Source organism: Sorex fumeus, unplaced genomic scaffold (genome assembly GCF_029834395.1).
Source record: "Sorex fumeus unplaced genomic scaffold, SorFum_2.1 ptg000098l, whole genome shotgun sequence".
Lineage (NCBI taxonomy): Eukaryota > Metazoa > Chordata > Mammalia > Eulipotyphla > Soricidae > Sorex > Sorex fumeus.
Window position 1 is genome coordinate 168239 of NW_026606155.1, and position 21178 is coordinate 189416.

The window sequence follows — 21178 nt, forward strand, 5'->3', positions numbered from 1 at the left end:
GGGTCACAGCTGGCCCCGGATCACGACTGTCCCCTGGGTCACGACTGTCCCCTGAGTCATAACTGTCCCCTGGGTCTCGGTGTCCCCCGGCTCATGGCTGTTCTGGGTCTCAGTTTCCCCCGGGTCACTGTTGTCTCCTGGCTGCTCCCCCTTCTCACGGGCTCCTGTCCCCAGCCCGCAGGTGCCATGACGGGGCAGCCGCAGGCCAGCTTCGACCGGAGCTTGGCGGACGCCCGGGCCTGGATGGAGGCGGTGCAGGAGCGGCTGCGGCTCAACGACGACACGCAGGGGCCCCGCGCGGCGCTGGAGGCCAGGCTGCGGGAGACCGAGGTAGGTCCCAGGGGTGGCCCTGCCCGGTGCTTCCCCGCGTGGAGCAGAGCAGCCGTCTCTCCCGTCCCACACGCCACCAGGGCCCCACCCTCTGAGGGTACCCACTGTCCCCCAGGCCGGCCTGTGTCGGGGTTCCGGCACCAGGGAGCAGGACCGCTGGGGGCACTCCCTGGGGGGTCGCTCCCTGCCGTAGCCCTGAGAGACACAGAGCCTGTGCGTGGTCCTCTCATTCTGGGGGAGCCCCAGGAATCTGCAGCCATCGATACCCCCATTTCCCAGGCCTGAACACTGAGTCCGAAGAGTTCAGGAAACTGGTCTGAGCTCACGCAGCTAGCGGGGGGCCGCGTGGGGACGTGGGGGGGGGGGTCGGGGGAGTCTCAGGGCCAGCAGACAGACCCCCTCCCCCAAGAGCTAGCACTCAGCGCTCAGCTCCACCATCGCACCCCTCCGCCCCATCCGGCCGCTCTTGTTCCAGCTCCCGGGGATGAGGGGGCAGGGCCGCATCCCTCTCAGACCCCCGCACTGTCCGGCCCTGCCGGGGGGCCCCCTCATGCCTGGGATCTGGCCTTTGTGTCCCCACAGAAAATCTGCCAGCTGGAGCCAGAGGGGAACATGAAGGTGGAGCTGGTGTTGCGAGCGGCCGAGGGCCTCCTGGCCTCCTGCCCCGACTCCAAGAGGCCCGAGGTCCTGGCCCAGCTGGGGGCCATCAAGGCCGAGTGGGAGGAGACAACCACCTACATGACGCACTGCCACAGGTACCAGCCTGGGGCCTGGGGGACCAGGCCAGCCCTGCCTCCCTTTGCTGCCCGTCAGACACTGCCCCTTCCGGGGCTTACCCAGAATTCCCGATGGAGGGGCCCTGGCACCCTTGGGCAGGAGAACTGAGCTGTTCTGGAGTGAACAGGCCACTGTCCGGGTTCACATGTGGGTCCAGACTCTCTGCCTACAGCAGGAACCAGGGTGGGGGAGAGGGGAAGTTGTTCAAAGCTCCTGCGGCTGCCTCTTCCTCTATGGCTTCCCTGCTGTGCGGCCCTGGGGAAGTTTACTTGACCTCTCTGAGCCTCCGGCTGCTCCTCTAGACAGTGGGGTTTCATCAGTTCCTCCTTGAAGGTTAGCAGGAGGATGTCAGGGACATACAAGATGGAGCTGCGTGTGCCACAGACCCACAGAGCAGCAGCTCACCCTGCACCTTTGTGCAGCGAGGGTGCTGCGTGGGCCTCTGCTCAGGGCTGCCTGCCTTTCACAACCCCAAACCAAGCGACCTGATATGGGCTGGACAGACGGGGAAACCGAGGCCATCTCTCAGTGGGTGTCGGGCACCCCTGTGTCCTGGCTACAGTCCCCGCTGTGGCCTGGATGCTTATCCTCGTGACCCCGTGCCCGGCCTGCTCACACTGGGAGGGGACCCTGGGTTCAGGCACTGCAGTTCCCTGCACCCCTATCCCCTGCAGGAACTGTGTCCTTGGATGATGCGCCCAGGTGATGGGTGACATGCAGGGAGAATCAAGCGGGGAACCGGTGGGCCTGAGGGTTGGAAGTCAGGGTGCAGCATGGGGTTGGTGGTTCTTGAGTGGGTGTGGGCGCTGCGCCATCTGGGGACCTGGGGTGGTGGGACCCAGGACCCCCACCCCCCACCCGCAGCCCCTCACGCTGTGTCCCTCCGCAGCCGGCTCGAGTGGGTGTGGCTGCACTGGAGCGAGTACCTGCTGGCACGGGACGAGTTCTACTGCTGGTTCCAGAAGATGGAGGTGGCGCTGGCGCCCCCGGCCGAGCTGCAGCTGGGCCTGCGCGAGAAGCAGTGGCAGCTCAGCCACGCGCAGGTGCTGCGGGACCACGTGGGCCAGCAGGCCGCGCTCCTGGAGCGGCTGCTGGATGAGGCGGCCGCCCTGTTCGACAGGATCGAGGACCCCAGCGTGGACGAGAGCGCGCAGAAGCAGATCCAGGCCCAGTACAACGCGGTCAAGGCCAAGGCCCAGGTGAGACGCGGCCGGAAGCCCCCAGCTGTGCGCCCACGGCTGTCCACACCCGCGGCCGCTTGCCCACCCACGAGGCCCACCGGCCTCCGCCTCTGCCTCCTAGCAGCCCACCAGGCCTCCACTCACCCCATCCGCTGGCCTGACTCTCCTCACCCTTCCCCCAGCCCTCACCCGTCCTTGGCCTCCCACCGACTCCCCTCATCTCCCCAGACACTTAATCTCCTCCACCGCCCACCTCACCCACCCACCGACTACGAGTCTCAGCACCCACCACCTTCTACGTACCCTCCCACCCCTCCTCCACTGTCCACCCACCCCTCACCTGCAACCAGCACCCCCATGCCCAGAGTTACTAGGTGCTTAGTACATATGACACCCTCTCTATAAGTGCTCACCATCAGCCAGGTCTAGATGCTTCCATCTGCCTGACTCCTCTTTGTCTCTTTGAGTCTTCTGCTTTGGCCTTTCTGCCTCCTCCTCCTCCTCCCTCTCTCTCTCTCTCTCTCCTCCTCCTCCTCCTCTTCCTCTCTCTCTCTCTCTCTCTCTTTTTCTTTTTGGGCCCACCCGGCATTGTTCAGGGGTTACTCCTGGCTCTGCACTCAGGAATGACTCCGGGCGGTGCTCAGGGGACCATATGGGATGCTGGGAATCGAACCCGGGATAGCTGCGTGCAAGACAAGCGCCCTCCCCACTGTGCTATCGCTCCAGCCCCCTCCTTCCCTCTCTCTTGCCCTTCCCCTACCCTGTGTCCACCCTTCCACCCTCCTTTGTTCCCACTCCCTTAGCTTGCTTTCACGTTGATTATTAAACAGTCCCCTGCGTTGTGACATTCAGTTCTTTTGAAAATTCGATCTGGCTCTTGCTGTTTGCCGCCTTCACTTTTCACTGCCTGTTCCCTTCAGGTCTGCATCCCTTTCAGGTGCAGATCACATCGATTCTCAGTGGCACAGTCTCCATCTGACTGTTTGAATAGCTGATGTTCTGGAGTCTGACGTTGTTGTCTGTCGAGAGCCAAATGTGGGCCATTTCTGGGGGTGTGTGGACTACGAGGTTGGGCTGTGAGCTCCCCCTACCTAGTTCTTTGCAGAACCCCGTGTGTCTGCATGTCTGTCTGTGTTTCTGCTGCAGAAGCCGTGATGAGTCTCTGTGTATGCCCACGGTTCCCTGATTCTTCAATATTTTCAAGAATGAAAATATCAAATGGGGTTAGAGAGATAGTACAGCAGGTAGTTGCGTTTGCCTTGCCTGCGGCCAACCTGGGTTTGATCCCTGGCATCCCATATGGCATCCCTGACCCCTCCATGAGAGATCCCAGAGTGCAGAGCCAGGAGGAACCCCTGAGCATCGCTAGGTGTGGTCCCAAAACCAAACCAAACCAAACATGAATGACATTGTTGAGTAAAAAGGATACTCAGAGTCAGAGTTATAAAATAGAGTTTATTGAAGAGTAGAAAAGAAACTTCCCAGCAAGGGAAGAACTAAGTATGGCTGGTTTTGTAGGAAAACTGGGTCTTTGTGTTACTTATTAAATACAAAGTATCAGCAGATTCCCAGAGTTTCCCAGAGATGGCCTCTTAATTTATGGCTAGTTTGTGTTGCTAAGGTATCATTGTATCACTGCATCACTGTCATCCCATTGCTCATCGATTTGCTCAAGCGGGCACCAGTAACATCTCCATTCTCCCTGTCACTTTCAAGGTCAGGAGAATGAGACACATTATTGTTGCTGTTTTTGGTATATCGAATATGCCATACGCCACGGGTAGCTTGCCAGGCTCTGCCGTGTGAAATCGCTCTCTTCCGGGAGCTTTGTTTTATAGTCTCTGGATCTTGGCTGTTGATGAGATTACATGGTGCCAGGGCAGTTTGTGGGCGTGGCTGCCAAGCTACTGGAAAACGGGGCATCTGGGTGGAGGAGGCCCAGTCCTGATCCTAGCAGGCTTGGAGATCTCAGCCCTGGGTTCCTCTGATGGTTCCTTCATGGGTGAGGCTTGTCCAAGCGTGTGGATTGTGACCTTAGGCGTGGCTAGGGGTGAGTTCTGGAGGCTTTTGGCTGCCGGGACTCTGCTCAGGGCAGGGAGGGAAACTCAACCCGCCTCCCCTCCGAGAGGCCCTGGTGAAGACAGCCTGACATGGGGGCAGGAGATTCTGCATCTCTCTCTTCCGGGAGCTTTGTTTTATAGTCTCTGGGTCTTGGCTGTTGATGAGATTACATGGTGCTAGGGGCCAGTTTGTGGGTGTGGCTGACAAGCTACTGGAAAACGGGGGATCTGGGTGGAGAAGGCCCAGTCCCGATCCGAGCAGGCTTGGAGATCTCAGCCCCGGGTCCCGCACACCTTCTCTGACGGTTCCTTCATGGATGAGGCTCGTCCGAGCATGTGGAGAGTGGCCTTGGGCATGGCTGTGACTGGGTTCCGGAGGTTTTGGGCTGCCGGGGCTCAGGTTGGGGCAGGGAGGGAGATTCAACCTGTCCCCTTCCGAGGGGCCCCGGAGAGGACAGCCTGGCATGGGGGCTGGACATTCTTCCCTTTTGCTAAGGTAAGATTAACATCTTTCATTCCCACTCAGGTGGGTGGGGACCACCTATTTAAAATGGTTTAGATTTTATTTTTTACCATCTGCCCAGAGTTACCTCCTAATCTCCTATGAGCCCAAGGTCTGGGGTAGAATTTTATGGTCTCGGGAAATCGCAAACTTTCCCAGTCTCAGAAAGAATGCAGGAATGCAGGAATGTTTAAAATGCAGGCAGGATGGCGGCCGTCGCTGGCAAGGTGAAGCGAGTTTCCTCCTTCATGTCTGTGGGTCTGGGGTATGTGTCTTTGTGTGTTTCTGTGAGTGTCTTTTGTACCTGAATGTCCGGACAGTGACCAGTGACCAGTCTCTGTGTGAATGGTATGTGTCTGTGTGTGTCTGTGGGTCTGTATGTGAGTGTGTGCGCTGCGTGTGGGATGTGTGAGTGTGGGATGTGGGGTGTGTGTGTCTGAGTGTGTAATAGTGTGTTGTGTGGGGCTGTGTCTCTATATGTGTGTGTGTGTGTATGGTGGTGTGTATGGGGGATGTGGGGTGTGTGTGTCTGAGTGTGTGATAATGTGTTGTGTGGGGCTGTGTCTCTGTATATGTGTGTGTATGGAGGTGTGTCTGTGTGGGGTGTGTGTGTGTCTGAGTGTATGATATGTGTTGTGTGTGGCTGTGTCTCTGTATGTGTGTGTGTATGGAGGTGTGTCTGTGTGGGGTGTGTGTGTCTGAGTGTATATGTGTTGTATGTGGCTGTGTCTCTGTATATGTGTGTGTGTGTGGAGGTGTGTGTGTATGGGGTGTGTGTGTCTGAGTGTATGATATGTGTTGTGTGTGGCTGTGTCTCTGTATGTGTGTGTGGGGTGGGGTGTGTGTGTCTGAGTGTGTTTGTGCTGTGTGTGGCTGTGTATCTCTGTGTGTGGAGGTGTGTCTGTGGGGGAGTGTGTCTGAGTATATATGTATCGTGTGTGGCTATGTCTCTGTATGTGTGTGTGTGTGTATGGAGGTGTGTCTGTGTGAGGTGTGTGTGTCTAAGTGTCTCATGTCTGTGTTTCTGTATACATGTGTGTCTGTGTGTGTGGGGGGGAGGGAGGTGTTGTCCTTTGCAGGGGCTGTGTGGCTCCCCGGCCGTTGGTCTCTGTGACGTCTGGCTCATGGGCTCTTGAATTGGGGATTCTACCCTGAGCCCCGAGCGGAGCCCGCACTTGCCGTGCGGTGCTGAAAGGTGGCGTTCTCACTGCTCTTTGACCTCCCCGGTGCTGGTGGTAGATCTTGGTCCCTCTTTGGCCAGGGGTGGCTGTTGGAAGCTTCTCCCTCTTTGCAGCTGTCACCCCCACCCCCCTAATACCGGAAGTCACTCCAAGCTCTGCACTCTGTAAGCAGTCTCTGCTGTCTCCCGCCTCTTCCTCCACTTCTTACCGGGTGCCCTGAGCCTGCATCTGAGTCGCTGTCAGTGGCTCCGGCTTCGGAAAGGCCCTCGGGCTGTCTAGTCGGGGCTTGGGGCTGGAGCTGGAAGTCTCCTGGGTCTTACCGTGTGCAACCTCTTGCACTAGGGTTACTCTTGGCTTTGCACTCAGGAATTACCCCTGGCGGTGGTGGTGGTGGGGACCATATTTTGATGCTGGGTGTTGAACCCAGGTCGGCCACGTGCTAGGCACTTGTACTCTAAGGAATGGACACTGGGACCATGTGTGCGCTTGGGCGGGGGCATCTGGGGGCTGATTACCTTCAGGATTCTTATCGCCCTGGGGTGTTTCCTCATGACCTGGGGCTGTCTTTCCCAAGACTCTGCATGTCTCTGTCCTTGTTTATTCTCCCAATATATATATATTTTTCTTTTGCTTCACACCTGGCAATGCTCAGGGCTTACTCCTGGCTCTGCACTCAGGAATTACCCCTGGCGGTGCTGGTGGTAGGGGGGACCATATGTGATGCCGAGGATTGAACCCGGGTCGGCCACGTGCTAGGCAAATGCCCTACCCACTGTGCTATCGCTCCAGCCCCCAATTCTTCCAGTATTCTGGTTTTTTTTTTTTTTTTTTTTTTTTTTTTTGCTTTTTGGGTCACACCTGGCGATGCACAGGGGTTACTCCTGGCTCTGCACTCAGGAATTACTCCTGGCGGTGCTCAGGGGACCATATGGGATGCTGGGAATCGAACCCGGGTCGGCTGTGTGCAAGGCAAACGCCCTACCTGCTGTGCTATCTCTCCAGCCCCGCCAATCCTTCCAGTATTCTGGCATGGCTCTGGGCCCATTTTTAGATCTCTGGCTCTCTGTCTCTGTCTCTGTCTCTCTCTCTCTCTGTCTCTCTGTCTCTCTCTGTCTCTCTGTCTTTGTCTGTCCCTGTCTCTCTGTCTCTGTCTTTCTTTGTCTCTCTGGCTCTGTCTATCTGTCTCTATTTCTCTCTGTTTCTGTCTCTCTCTGTCTCTGTCTCTCTCTCTCTCTCCTCCTAGAAATGGGGAGAGGGCAAATGCCCAGGGGTGAGGGCAAATGCTCTGCATGTCCTGACTCAGAGTCACTCCCCAGCACTCAGTGGCCCCCAGAGCATCCCTGGGCATAGGCCTGGGCATCCCCCAACATCATGAGTTGTGTCCCCGGTGACCCCAAAACATTGCTGACTGGCCCCAGTGTCCCCTGAGCACCTCCAGACCTGAGCACGGCACCACCAGGTTGGGTGTGAGCCAGGCCTGGCCAGGAGTGGCCCCAGGTACATACCCCCCCCACCCCCCAAAAAAAACACACCATGCAAACAGCGGAAATCCCACCCCTAAGGCCAGGTCCGTCCCCAGATCATCTGGGTCAGCTCAGCTCCCCAGAACAAAGCAGCTGGGTGGCCTTGGCCAGGGGGATTTATTTCTCGCACGGGGGGGGGGGGTTCAGGGCCAAGATATGGGTGCCGGTAAATGGGCTCTTGGGAGGCCTCTTCTTGGCCGGCCAGTGGCCACCTGCTCCCTGGCACTCAGTGATGGGTTGGGCAGGGCCTGGTGGCAGCCTGGATACTCTTCCTCCCAGACACTAATTCCCCTGGGCCCCACCCTTGTGTCACCTAACACCCCCAAGGAGGCGCCTCAGCCCTGGCCCTAGAGCGTGGGAACCCCTTCACTCTCGCGAGAGAGCCCATCCGTCTCGAGAGAGAGCCCGCTGCTTGGCCCCGTGCCCAGGAGACGCTGCATTTCACGGCCCGTGTGTAACCCGCAGGACCGTGGACCTGAAAAGCCTCTTGCAGGGGAGACTTGAACAGCAAGGGCCAGTGCAGGCCCAGTCGGGGGGGCACTAGCCCCCGCCGGCCCGAAGCTTAGAACGGAGGACAGAGGAGGCTCCCAGGGGGCCTTGCCTGTTTGTTCCCTCTGTCTTAAATCCACAAACATTTCAATCCTTTGTAATCTCGGCTGCCAGGGTGCCCCTCCCTGCTCAGGGCGCCTCTGGGCCCTGAATCACCATCCAGCAGCCGTTGCGAAAGGGTGAAAGTGCTTGTCCCGGGGCCCAGAGGACTCCGACAGCCCTGCTCGCTACCCACGGTTCCCTGGTCCAGTGCGGGAGGGCGGGCAGCCTCCGGCCAACCTCAGCGCATTCTTCCTTCGGGCTGACCCTCATGGATGCCCTTACTGCCTCAGATGGGCCCTCCAGGTACATTGTGGTGGATCATACGCATGTGTGTGTGACACCACGGCAGAGCTCGAGTCCCTCCAGGGGTCACTGTAGTGCCGGTCAGGCTCTGCAGGTTACTCCTGATGCTTATGGGGGGTGGGGGGTGGTGTCTGCTGGCTCAGGGACCCCAGCCTGCCTATCGCTGGTGGCACGCATGTAATCCCAGTGAGTTAATTTTTCTTCATCTGGTTCTGTCCCTGTCTCTGGAGTGGGACAGGCAGGTCCCTCCTGCATAACTCTGCTCGGATGCTTGGCTGTGAGCTCATCTGGGCCAGTGTGGCCCCCTGGAGCCTTTGCAGGAGTTCAAGACTCCAGGGTCTCCTTTTGCATTTTTGACATTTTTTTTTTTTTAACGATAGGGAGGAAAAGAAGCAGCAGGCAATTTGGTGCCTTTTCAAGTTGAACTTCCAGAGACTATGTTTCAGTTTGAGGGGCGGACGCCCAAGTCTTGACTTGCTTGCCTGGGATGACAGTGCAAAGGGCACCTTAGGGGCGGAGCTGCTGGCACAAGGCACATGGCGTGCTCGGTGGGCGTCAGCTGGTGGCTAGGAGCAGCTTGGGCCCTGGTGGCTGTGTGAGCGCAGAGTGAGGCACTGCCCAGCTTCTCGGGACATCCTCTACAGAAAAGATTTGCGATCGCAAAGATGACATGCAACGCTGCCCCTCACGTCCCAGGCATGGGGGGTGCTTGTTAAATGAGGACCCCCTCGCCCTGCCTCCCTTTACCCTCCTAGGAGAGGAAGCCAAGAAGAGGCAGGCTTGGCTGAGGGGTCGTCTTGGTGGCCCAGGCTTACTTCCATGAGAGCTTCTGGGGGACACCCGCTCCAGACTCTGTGGGTATGACAGAACCCCTTAGGGTTTGATTTTTTTTTTTTTTTTGCTTGAGCAGGCCCAGTAACATTGTGAAACTTGTTACTGTGTTTGGCATATTGAATACATCACAGGTAGCTTGCCAGGCTTTGCCGTGCAGAGGAGATACTCTCGGTAGCTTGCCAGGCTAACACAAACTCACTTGGGCTTCGGTTTGGTGCCAAGTGGCGTGGTACTGATTGGGTCCTGGCAGCCGATTCCTTCCAGATAGGGAGACCGGGGGGAGGGGGGAGATGTGACAGTCATGTGACAGTCACCGCAGGAGGCTGCCCTTGCTCCCCCAGCCTGGGTGCAGGCAGGGAACGCTCTGGAGAGACAGAGTGTGATGGGTGTGTTTGGAGCTGGGGTGTGTTTGGACAGCCAGTCCTGGGCGGGGGTGGGGGTGGGTCTCCTGCCAGGGACGCTAATCCCACCCTCGGGCACTGGCCTGGCTTGTGCTTAGAGCCTCAGTGCATCATGGGAAACCAGGGGCGACTGCGGCATCGCCACCCACCACATCGTCACGGGACACTGGTGCCGGGCCAGCTGCCTGGCCCTGGGGCAGCCCCGTTCTTGCCTGTCCTGGTGATGTTTGTTGGGCCAGTGGCTTTGCCGCCCTGAGCCTGCTCTCCGTGCTGGTCAAACTGGGTTGAACGGGCGCCACCTGGTGGGTGGCCAGGGAAGTGCAAGGGGCTAGGACCGCTGGTGGCAGCGCCTGGGTGGCAGCGCCTGGGGCGGAGGAGGGGGGTGGGGGAGCGTTTAAGCATAGTGTTGTGATTTCTGACGGCTTCAGGGCCTCTCATGGGTTATTGTAATTAAGAGATCAGGGTGGGTTACAGATGCACACACATCATTCACGGAACACACACAGACATAAGCACACGCGTGTTCACAGGCATTTATACAACACACAAACGCGTATGTGTGAGCACATGCATGGAGGCGTACACAAACACACCTGTGCAGAAGCATGCATACCTGTGCACACACAAGCAGGTAAAATGTGTGCACGGAAATGTCCACATGCACAGGGACAGGTCTCCAAGGCCAGCGGCAGCCTGGTTGGGGTCCTCATGGCCAGTGTCGTCTCCCCACAGGACAGGGTGGAGGTGCTGGAGCAGATAGCCCAGGAGCATGCGCACTTCCAGGCCGGCGTGGAAGAGTTCCAGCAGTGGCTGAAGGCCTCCGTGGACAAGGCGAACAGCTGCCTGGGGCCCGACTCCACGCTGACCACCAAGCACCGCCTCCTGGCGCTGCAGGTAACCCCACTGGGTCTCTGCCGGGTGGGGCGCGCCCCTGTTCGTTTCCTAAGATGCTGCTGGGGGCACCGGATGGGCAGGGCCTGCAGAGTGGGGGCCTGTAGTCCAGTGGTGGCCGGGTCTGGCTGCCCTCTGGGCATCAGTGGGCAGCCGGGCACCTAGAAACGCAAGGCTGGAGCTGCAGGGTCCAGACCAGCGGGTCTGCAGTGAAGCAGCTCGGTGTGGGCTGACATTGGGGTTCTCATGGCAGGGCTGGGGTTGGTGCTGTCGGAGGTTGGAATCAAGGACCCTGCGAATTCTCCAGAGCACAGGGCACTCCACAGCTCAACACAAAGTGGCCCCAGATGCTGGCCGTGGTGACTGGAGGCGGCATTGGCCTGCAGTGGGAAGGCACTGTGACCTTCCTGACTCCTTGTGTGACCTTGACCCATTAGCATCAGCTGTCCGCTGCTCTGTGGACTTGCCAGTGACAAGCTCTGTGCAGAGCCACTGAGGCTGGCCAGAGACCCTCGGGGCTGCAGCAGCTGGGTCCTCGGCTTCTGCTGCCCCGGAGGGCCCTGAGGGAAGCCCAGGCTGTGGTCTGATGGAGAGCACAGGCCTTCCCCGCGGGCGCCACTCACACAGAGAGACGGGGCTGGGCCAATGTCCTGTGGTCGCAAGTGGGCGTCCTAAAGCACAGTGCAGGCTGGGAACAGACCTCGCGCCCCCAGGAAGCAGGGCCCCCTCTTCAGTGTGCCGTTTCCCCGGGGTTCATCTGCTTTCTTCCGCTGCCCCACAGGACATCGCCGAGGGCTTCCCCCGCGGCCAGGAGTCTCTGAGCAGGCTGGAGGAGCTGGCTGTGGGAGTCATCCGCAACACCTCCCCACTGGGCGCCCAGAAGATCAGTGAAGAGCTGGAGAGGATGCGGAAGCTTCTGGAGAAGCTGCTTCACCTCTCCGAGGAGGAGCAGGGCCGGCTGCGGGAAGCGCTGGAGTCGGAGGGAGCCTGGGAGCGGCAGGCAGGGCGGCTGGACGCCGAGCTGGCCGAGTTCAATAAGGTCTTGCAGAGGCTGGCCGAGGAGGGCCTGCAGCCCGAGGCCACGCACGCCGGGACCACAGAGTCCGACACTGAGGACTGCTCCGAGGACGAGCTGTTGGCCCGCTGGAGACGCTTCTCGGTAAGGAGCTGGGCCCATCTTGTCACAAGCGCTGTGTGTGCTTTGGGCATCGCCGCTTGCAGGCCCTGGTGGGTAGGTCAAGCAGGGCTTAGGCCCCGCCCTGTTTAGGCTCCGCCCACTGGCTCAGGCCCCACCCTCTGGGCTAGGCCCTCCTCCAGTTTAGGCTCCGCCCTCTGATTTAGGCCCCTCTCTCTTCACTTAGGCCCCGCCTACTAGCTCAGGCCCCGCCCTCTGGGCTAGGTTCTCCTCCAGTTTAGGCCCCGCCCTCTGGTTTAGGCCCCCCTCCCTCTGCTTAGGCCCCACCCACTGACTCAGGCCCCGCCCTCTGGGCTAGTTTCTCCTCCAGTTTAGGCCCCGCCCTCTGGTTTAGGCCCCCTCCCTCTGCTTAGGCCCCACCCACTGCCTCAGGCCCCGCCCTCTGGGCTAGGCCCCTCCCCCAGGTTAGGCCCCGCCTTCTGGTTTAGCCTCACCCTGTCTTAGCCCCCTTGCCCCCATTTATGCCCCTCCCACTGACTTAGGCCCCTCCCTCAGGCTCTCCTGGTGGGGAATCGCAGTCTCCCAGGTGTGGACAGGTGGGAGTTGTGAAGTCCGAGCTCCAGCGGCGGGGCAGTCGCTGGCCTTGGTGCCAGTTTTCGCTCGGCTGCCATGCTCTCCCCATGCACAGACCCCTGCCCTTCGTGTTGCAGGCCTTGCGGGCGGCGCTGGCCGCCGAGGAGCCCCGGGTGCAGCAGCTGGAGGTCCAGCTGAAGGAACTCACCAGCCTGCCCCACGGCCTGGACCCAGAGTCGTTCTCCAGAGCGGTGGTGACTGTTGTCCAGGAGTTCCAGAGGTACATGGATGGGCACAACAAAGCCCTTCACCCGGTCTCCAGTGTAGGGGGCTGCTGTCTCTGGCAGGACACTGCCCTTTGCCAACACAGGCTGGTCCAGGGATTCCCAGGGCCGGGGGACTTTCCCTGTCCACAGTGTAGCTGGTGCCCAGGAAGTGGCATGGAATTTCCTTCCTCCGCGCTGTTTTTACCAAGTCTCCTTATGGGTCCGGGCCAGGGAGGGACCCAAAGGAGGAGGCAGAGATTCCATTTCCTGCCTGTGCCTGTCCCCCAGCCTGGGCCACAGGCCACTGAGTCTCGTCCCCCCACGTGGACCTGAACCGGGGGCAGATCTGGCCTCCTGAGCCGCAGCAATTCCTAGTGACCTGGCAGTTCAGGGACCCAAGTGTCTCGTGCTGGGGACAAACCTGGGCTCCGCTCCTTATGGAGTCTGCCCCCCCCCCCCCCACCACTCGGCCGCTGTGTCGGGTCAGCAGGGGTGCAGCCACGGAGCTGGGGTGGGCTGACAGGGGGATGGTCAGACCCAGCAGTCCCGAGCTCCTGGCCAGTTTGTCTCCCTCTGGGTCCAGGTGCTGGACGCTTCCATGTAGAAACCACTTGCCCTGGCATGAGGCTCTTACTGGAGAAGGGGTGTGGTCCCTTTCCTCTAGGTCCGGGGGTGTGGGGCAGACTGAGCCAGCTGGGTGCTCCCCAAGTGCTCAGGAGCCTTGAGGTCCTGAAGCCAGGCTGTGTGGCCTTCTTACCGACTCTTACCAACTGTGCACTTTTATTATTACATTATCATCCATCATCATTATTTTGGTTTTGCGGCCCCACCTGGTGGTGCTCAGGGCTTACTCCTGGCTGTGCACTCAGGACTCACTCCTGGCAGTGCTCAGGGGACCATATGGGATGCCAGAGTTTGGCAGGGTGCAAAGCAAACACCCTCCCCGTTTTATTATAGTTGTGGGGGGGAGGGGGCATCTGTGTACTTTCAACGGCAGGATGCACCCTGCTGCTTTAGGAGGGGAGACCTCCAGCCATCTGGGCTCTCTGCAGAGCCTTCACCCCGCCCCCGCCCCCTAGTCCCCGACTCCCCCACCCCTGACCCCCCACCCCTGACCCTCCCTCTCCCTGGCGCCTCCAGACTGAAGCGGAAAGGCACGCGGCTGCGCAATGTCGCGGCCAGTGGCCTGTGGCAGCGTTTCCAGCGGCACCTGGAGGGGCTGCAGCCGTGGAAGGACCTGGCCCAGAAGCTCCTGGACGTCACGGCCAGCCTGCCTGACCAGGCCTCCATTCACACCTTCCTGCCCCAGATCGAGGTAACCTGGGCCACCTGCCGTTCCTGCTACAGCGGTGGGTCTCGGTGCCTGGAACCGGCACTGCCTTCCCAGTCCCCCCTGCCCTGCAGGCCTGGGCAGCAGGCATCGGGCCATCACCCACCAGCAGATCACACGTGACAAGCGACAGAATTAACTGAAAACTTGGGGGCTCCGATTTGGTCCTTCCCACAGCTGAAAAGCGCTGTCATCCACAGCCTGGTTGCGTCCACTCTGAGCGCTGCCTCCTGGCCACACTGCTGGGCTGCATGCACGCCTCGGCTGGCAGCAAGCAGCATCTCATGCAGGACGCACCTGCACGGGGCCAGGGACTCTCCCTGGCCCGCGATGCCCCACAGAGAGGCAAATGTTTTTTTGCACAGAAACCCGCGGCCAAGCTGCTGCCACCAGATTGGGCAGATCCAGTCACAGGACCGCCATCAGCCAATAACTCGCCTAATCCGAGACCCCTGTTCTAGCCACCGCTTGCTATGGGGCACAAACCACTGAGCGGCCCTGTTGCCACGGTTTGCACCATAACTTCCAGTCAGCAGTGCACACCGTGCAGAATCCTCGCCGCCACCCGCACGCCCCATTTTGCAGAGGTGCAAAGAGGCCCTATGCCTAGAAGGCGACTGCACTGGGCCCAGATCTCTCAGCTGCAGGCTGGGGCGGGGGAGGCAGGCTCCGGGCGTTGACTGAGTGCTCAGGCCCTTCACCCGGTTCACAGAAGGAAGGCCAGAGCCAGCCATCGACAGGCCCCCCTGACCGGTGGGACAGTGCGCCCCTACCCCGCACGGCTGAGGCTGGCCCGGAGCTTTGGGGCGGGCGGGAAGTGGAGTCTCCTGGCTCCGTCTTCCTGGAGGAGCTGGCGCTGGGCTGCACAGCTTAAACCACCCATTGCATGATCCCACTGGGTCCCCTTTGGCCTGGTGAGCCCCTGCACACGGCCCCATTCGCCTCCTCCGAGGAGCCTCCCGAATGCCTCCCTGATTGTGCTCTCAGAAGCCTTTATCCCCCAGAGTCCCCAATACCGCCTGGGTGGGGAGGGAGTTAGTGCCACTGATGGTGGTCACTGGGGACCCCGGAGTAGGGGATCAGATCCATCTGTTGGGGTTCACCGCGAAGTTGAAGGTCAGCCACTGGTCAGTGTCTTTGACTACAGTGGGCGAGGCAGAGGTGGGCCAGGGTGGGTGGCAGAGGGCAGGGAGACAAGTGGACCCTGCACAAACTTCCGGGCTCGGCAGGCAGTGCCGGTGAGGGAGGAACCCAGCTGCATTGCCCCCTTGCTGCGCCCCAGACACGACACCGAGCCCCAAGCCTGCTGGCCGGGGGCTCAGGGCGCCTTGTCACCCACAGGCCAGCCTGGCCGAGAGCTGCTACTTGAAGGAGCGGCTGCTGATGCTGCCACTGCAGGCTGAGCTGCTGGACAGCGTGTTCGGCCGGGAGCGAGCCAGAGCCCTGCTGGAGCACGCGACCAGCTCCATGCGGGACCGAGACCTGCTGCACAACAGCCTCCTGCAGAGGAAGAGTAAACTGCAGGTGAGGGTCGCCCCGCCCGGGGCACTGGGCCCTGCCTGCCTGTCCCAGCTGCTCCCCCTCCTGGAGAAGCTGGGCCCTGCCTCCCTCTCTCAGCTGTGCCCCCTCCTGGCGAGACTGAGTCCTGCTAGCCTGCCTCAATTGCGCCCCCTCCTGAAGAGGCTGAGCCCTGCATTCCTGCCTCAGTTGTGCCCCCTTCTATCGCGGGCTGGGTCCAGCATGCCTGCCTCAGCTGCGCCCCCTCCTGGCAAGACTGGGCCCTGCCTGCCTAACTCAACTGCGCCCCCTCCTGGAGAGGCTGGGCCCTGCATTCCTGCCTCAGCTACGCCCCCTCCTGGAGAAGCTGGTCCCTGCATACTTGCCTCAGCTGCGCCCCCTCCTGGCGAGACTGGCCCTGCATACCTGCCCCAACTGTGCCCCCTTCTGGAGAGGCTACCCCTGCCTGCCTGCCTCAACTGCGCCCCCTCCTGGAGAGACTGATCTCTGCCTGCCTGCCTCAACTGCGCCCCCTCCTGGAGAGGCTGGGCCCTGCATTCCTTCCTCAGCTGCGCCCCCTCCTGGAGAGGCTGGGCCCTGCATTCCTGCCTCAGCTGTGCCCTCTCCCAGCAAGGCTGGGTCCTACATGCCTGATCCAGCTACTCCCCCTCTGTCAAAGCTGGGTCCTACATGCTTGACTCAGCTGTGCCCCCTCCCGGCAAAGTTGGATTCTGTGTGCCTGATTCAGCTGTGCCCTGTCCTAGTGAGACTGGGCCCTGCACTCCCTGGCTCAGCTGTGCCCCCTCCTGGCAAGGCTGGGCCCTGCGTCCCAGTTTTAGCTCCTTGTCTCAGCACTGTGGGGACCTGCCAGCACTCCTGACCTCTGCAGACTGAGTGGGACTCCTGTGTACTTTCCAGCTGCTCTTCTAGATGGGAGCTCCATCGTTGGGGCTGTTATGAGGCTGGGGGTTTGCTGTGGATGTATCCTACCTGGGAGCACATCAAATCCGAGTCTCTAAGGCCTGGGGGGGTCACTGTAGGGCTTTAGGGCAGAGGGTCTCCATTGCACGACTCGGCTCTGCCCTTGTGGCATGAAAGCATGAAGGGATGAGGCCATATCTCAATAAAACTTTATTTACAGGACTATTTTTGGGTAGGGATTTTGGAAGTAGCATGGAAGCCCATGTTCTAGAAGCCAGAACCACTGTTCTGTGAGGACACTGATGAAAGGGCATTCAGCCTTCTCCAGGGTTCCAGGAGGCCTGCCTGGAGGAGGTGGTGCTTAAGTGTGAGCTGACCAGGAGTTAGCAGGGAGAGAGCAGTTGGGTGTGAGTGTTGGGGTGTGCAGATGGGCGTCCGTGCAGAGAGCTCATCTGTGTGCGGCCCGGGTGTCTCTGCAGACTTTGCTTGCACAGCATGAAGATTTTGCAGCTGCTTTCCAGTCCCTGAAGGAGAAGTTTCTGGACCTCCAAGCCAGGATCCAAGCCAATGAGGGGCTTCAGCAGGACCTTCCTGGGAAGCAGATCCAGCTTTTGAAGTTGCAGGTAAGGGGGGCTGTGGGGTCCGGGTTTCCTAGAGACAAGGCCCTGCTCCAGAACAGCCCGCCGGGCAGCACCAAGCCCAGGGACTCCCCTGCTCCCTTGGTTCCTGGCCTCATCCCCACAGCCTCTGCCCAGGGGCTGAGCTCTGCCCAGGGAGGCCGCTCAGCCTCACACCTGCCGCACGACCCTACCCAGCTCTCAGATCAGACTCTGCCCTGCCCTGTGGCTTGTGCTGTGTGTCCCCTGCCTCATTCTGTTCACGTTGTCCAGCTTCCCCTCGAGGCCAGAAGCCTCTGTCCCGACTGGGGGGCATGTCGTCCTGTAGGCAGTGCCAGGCCCTCGAGACCACATGACCTGGGCCCATGCATGGCAGGATGAACACAGAGGCCACCGTGGACTGTCCCCTGGAGCGCAGGGCCCACCCATGAGGTTACAAGTACCCATATGCCATAAATGTGGGTCTGGGACATAGGAAAGAAGTCAGGGTGCAGACTTGCCCCTAGCTGGGGTTCGAGTCCTGACACCACGTGGTCCCTTGAGTCTTGTTGAGTGAAGCCCCGGAGGCCCCCAGCTCTGCCAGGTGGGGCCTGGGTCTCCCTGGCACTGCAGGGTCCCGTCCACACTACATCCTTGGGCCTTTGCATGGCCTGGTTGGCCAAGAATCCCCAGTGGGGCCCCCAGACCTGCTGAGCACTGCTTGGGAGCCCCCCAAAAGCGATCACTTGGCAATGCCTGCGGCCTGGAGAAGGGGCCTGCCGCCCTGCTGATGCACATGAGGCAACAGGGACCTGCCCAGAGCAGCTCGGGTGTCACGGGTGGGGGTGGGGGTGGGGCTGACTGGGTGTGACCACTGGGTCAGGACGTTCCCCGTTCCTGGAGTGATCCTCCTTAGACCCCCCTCCAGGCTGATCAACCTCCACCATGAGAGCCAGGAAAGACCCGAACCCTCATTCCTCCCTGAGAGGCGGAGGGACGCGTCCCCTCACTCCCTCGTGCACCACAGGGGCTGCGGGAAGAGGCGCTGGATCTGTGGGCGCAGCTGGAGGCCACCAGACCCTTCATCCAGGGGAACCGCCAGCACCAGCACCAGATGGACCAACTGTCCATTGACTTCCAGGCCCTGCAGAGATCTCTGGAGGTAGGCCTGGCGCTCTGCCACGAGCCCCCCTCCTGCCCCGGCTCTCCCCTTTCTCCTGCCCTGCCCCACTCAGCAGTTGAGTTGGAGAGGGTCGGGTGTGTCACCGACCCCCATTGGGCTGAGGGTGGAAGTTGCAGGAACAGGAAGCCTGGTCTCTGCGCCCCTGCCCTCCCTTGGGTGCCCTTCTCAGGGCGGGTGGGTCCTAAACATGCGTTTCTCAGGAGCCGAGGCCGCTGGGGTCCCAGCGTTGCAGGGTCCACGCAGGTCCAGCCCCGGCCTCATCCGCAGCGCCCCCTGGTGGCTGCCTTCTGCGGTCTGTCTGCACTGGACTGATTGCACCTGCGAGCAGAGGCTGGAAACTGGAGGCTCCTTCCAATCTGGCCTGAGAACACGGGCCGGCTCCAGCCCTCCCTCTGTCACGCACACACGCATGCACACATTCATGTGTGCGCCTGCAGATTTGGAGGGAGGCCCGGGTCTTCTCACGAATCAAGGGCTCGGGACTGCAGCGCTGGCTTTCGGCCTCAAGCCAGCCTGGTCTAAGAGTTTCCCAGCCTCCAAGCCGGTTCGAGGGCGCTTGCCTTGCACAGAGCCGACCTGGATTCGACCCCAGGCACCACAGGGAGTGATTCCTGAGCAGAGAGATAGGGAGGTGGTGGCATGGGGGTCACACTCAGAGATGGGCGCTCCTGGAGGGGGCCCTGAGCTTAGAATGTATGAAACACATGCGTGGCCACCAGAGCCACATTCTCTGGTCCGATTTTGAACCATGATTTTTTTTTCTCATTTTGGTTTTTTGAGTCACACCTATCAGGGCTTATTCCTGTCTCTCTGCTTAGGGGTGACTCCTGGCAGGCTCCGGGGACCATATGGGAGACCATATGGGAGACTGAACCCAAGTCAGCTGTGTGCAAACACTCCGCCCACTGAACTATCTCTCTGGCCCCTTATTAATTCAGGGTCAAACAGCAGCAGGGCGACCTGGACCCTTGCACACGCCAGGCCTCAGCCCTCTCTTTGGGCCCTTTTTTAAAATTTTTTTTTGGTCTTTTTTGTTTTGTTTTGTTTTGGGACCACACCTGGAAATGCTCAGGGGTTACTCCTGGTGCTTGTGGAGTGCTGGGCATCAAACCCTGTCGGCCACATGTGAGGCAGGTGCCTATTTCTCGACCCCCTGGGGCCGCATTTTATTTTATTTTTTAAAATATTTTTGCTTTTTGGGTCACATCTAGCGATGCACAAGGCCACACCTGGAAGTAGTCCTGGCTCTGCACCCAGGAATTACTCCTGGCAGTGCTCGGGGGACCATATGGGATGCTGGGAATTGAATCCGGGTCGACCAGGTGCAAGGCAAACACCCTACCACTGTACTATCGCTCTAGTCCCAGAGGCCTGTATTTTAAAGAGCGCCCAACCCAGAGGCCAGCTCCTCAGGTAGCTGGGAGCATCACGGCTGTTCCCAGGGACCCTCCGTGGGGGGGGGGGGGGTGTCGGAGGGGGGCCAGGATCTCAGCATGGTGGGGCTGTCCTGCAGGGCCTGGTGGACACCTGCCAGCAGAGCGTGCGCACACACTGCACCTTCAGTCACCAGCTGCAGGAGCTGCGGCAGTGGGTGGCCGTGGCCACGCAGAAGCTGGGGTCACACGGCGAGGACACGGAGGCGTGGGCTGCCGAGCCCCGAGAGGCCGAGGTCGAGGTAAGGCCGGGTCCCCGGAGTCACTGAGCACCCCTCACCGCCCCCGCCGCCGCCCCCCGGCCCTGGGTCCTCACGATCACGTGTCCCGCAGGGGCTGCTGGCTGAGTTCCCTGAGAAGGAGGCGCACCTGTCGCTGCTCCGGGGACTCGGCCGCCAGGTGGTGGACTCGTCCTCGCCGGCAGGGGGCGCGCTGGTGCAGGAGGAGCTGCGGCAGCTGCAGGATGCTTGGGGCGCGCTGAGGATGCAGGAGGAGCGGCTGCTCAGGTGAGCGCGCGGCCAGGGTGCGGGCGGGGGGCCAGGGAATGATCCTGAGCCATCATGGACAGCGGGGAAGGTGCTGACCTGGCCACCACGTGTCTTTCAGCCTCCTGCGGAACCCCCGGCGGGGCGCGGGAAAGGGGCCGCCGCCCAAGACCATCTTCACCAACAGCATCCCCAAGGATGGGTTTCTCCTGGACCCGGTCCGGCCAGTTCCCCGGCCTGCCGGGCGGGTGAGTGTCGGGACCCGCAGTGCCCCTCCCTGCCTCACTACCCAGCCCAGGACTGGCGGCCCCCCTGCCCGTGCCCCCAGAGACAGAGACCCGCCAGCCACCCCCACCCCAGGCATCCGGGGTCCCTCGCTCCCAGGAGAATTGACGTGCCCCGCGCTGGGCTGGGGCTCAGAGCTGTTGGAACAGGCGTGGGGAGGGGGGTCCCCGAGCATCCTCACTCAGACAGGGGACGGGAGTGGAGCGAGGGGGCGCACCCCATACCCCACTCACACCCATGTCCCTGCAGGCTGTTCGGCTTTGGGGAGATGCAGGGGGCCATCCCGGGCCCCCCCAGCACCAGGAAGTTGCAGGCTCCCCCGCGGGTCTCCCCCAGCTCCGGGAAGATGGCAGTGACCAAGGGGGATTCCATCAGCTCCTGGAAGACGCCAGCGGCCTTGGGGGGCTCCCCCAGCTCCAGGAAGACACCAGTGGCCGTGGGGGACTCCCCCAGTCCCAGGAAGACACCAGTGGCCGTGGGGGGCTCCCCCAGTCCCAGGAAGACACCAGTGGCCGTGGGGGACTCCCCCAGTCCCGGGAAGACGCCAGTGGCCGTGGGGGGCTCCCCCAGCCCCAGGAAGACACCAGTGGCCGTGGGGGACTCCCCCAGTCCCAGGAAGACACCAGTGGCCGTGGGGGGCTCCCCCAGTCCCAGGAAGACACCAGTGGCCGTGGGGGACTCCCCCAGTCCCGGGAAGACGCCAGTGGCCGTGTGGGGCTCCCCCAGCCCCAGGAAGACACCAGTGGCCGTGGGGGACTCCCCCAGTCCCAGGAAGACACCAGTGGCCGTGGGGGACTCCCCCAGACCCGGGAAGATGCCAGTGGCCGTGGGGGACTCCCCCAGTCCCAGGAAGACACCAGTGGCCGTGGGGGGCTCCCCCAGCCCCGGGAAGACACCAGT

The 21178-nt window shown here is 61.1% G+C and overlaps 1 protein-coding gene across 1 annotated transcript in view; it reads left to right on the forward strand.

The window, feature by feature from the left end:
• SYNE3 (spectrin repeat containing nuclear envelope family member 3) overlaps positions 1 to 21178 on the forward strand; it is a 73081-nt gene that overhangs the window by 39673 nt on the left and 12230 nt on the right. Inside the window, exons 2-14 of the mRNA XM_056133778.1 lie at positions 175 to 330; positions 913 to 1085; positions 1997 to 2306; positions 10416 to 10577; positions 11356 to 11733; positions 12420 to 12562; positions 13689 to 13863; positions 15220 to 15402; positions 16776 to 16919; positions 17920 to 18054; positions 19589 to 19750; positions 19842 to 20014; positions 20115 to 20247. Of these exons, the coding sequence (XP_055989753.1) occupies positions 187 to 330; positions 913 to 1085; positions 1997 to 2306; positions 10416 to 10577; positions 11356 to 11733; positions 12420 to 12562; positions 13689 to 13863; positions 15220 to 15402; positions 16776 to 16919; positions 17920 to 18054; positions 19589 to 19750; positions 19842 to 20014; positions 20115 to 20247 (2415 nt within the window). The 5' untranslated portion in view covers positions 175 to 186. The remainder of the gene's footprint in view (positions 1 to 174; positions 331 to 912; positions 1086 to 1996; positions 2307 to 10415; positions 10578 to 11355; positions 11734 to 12419; positions 12563 to 13688; positions 13864 to 15219; positions 15403 to 16775; positions 16920 to 17919; positions 18055 to 19588; positions 19751 to 19841; positions 20015 to 20114; positions 20248 to 21178) is intronic.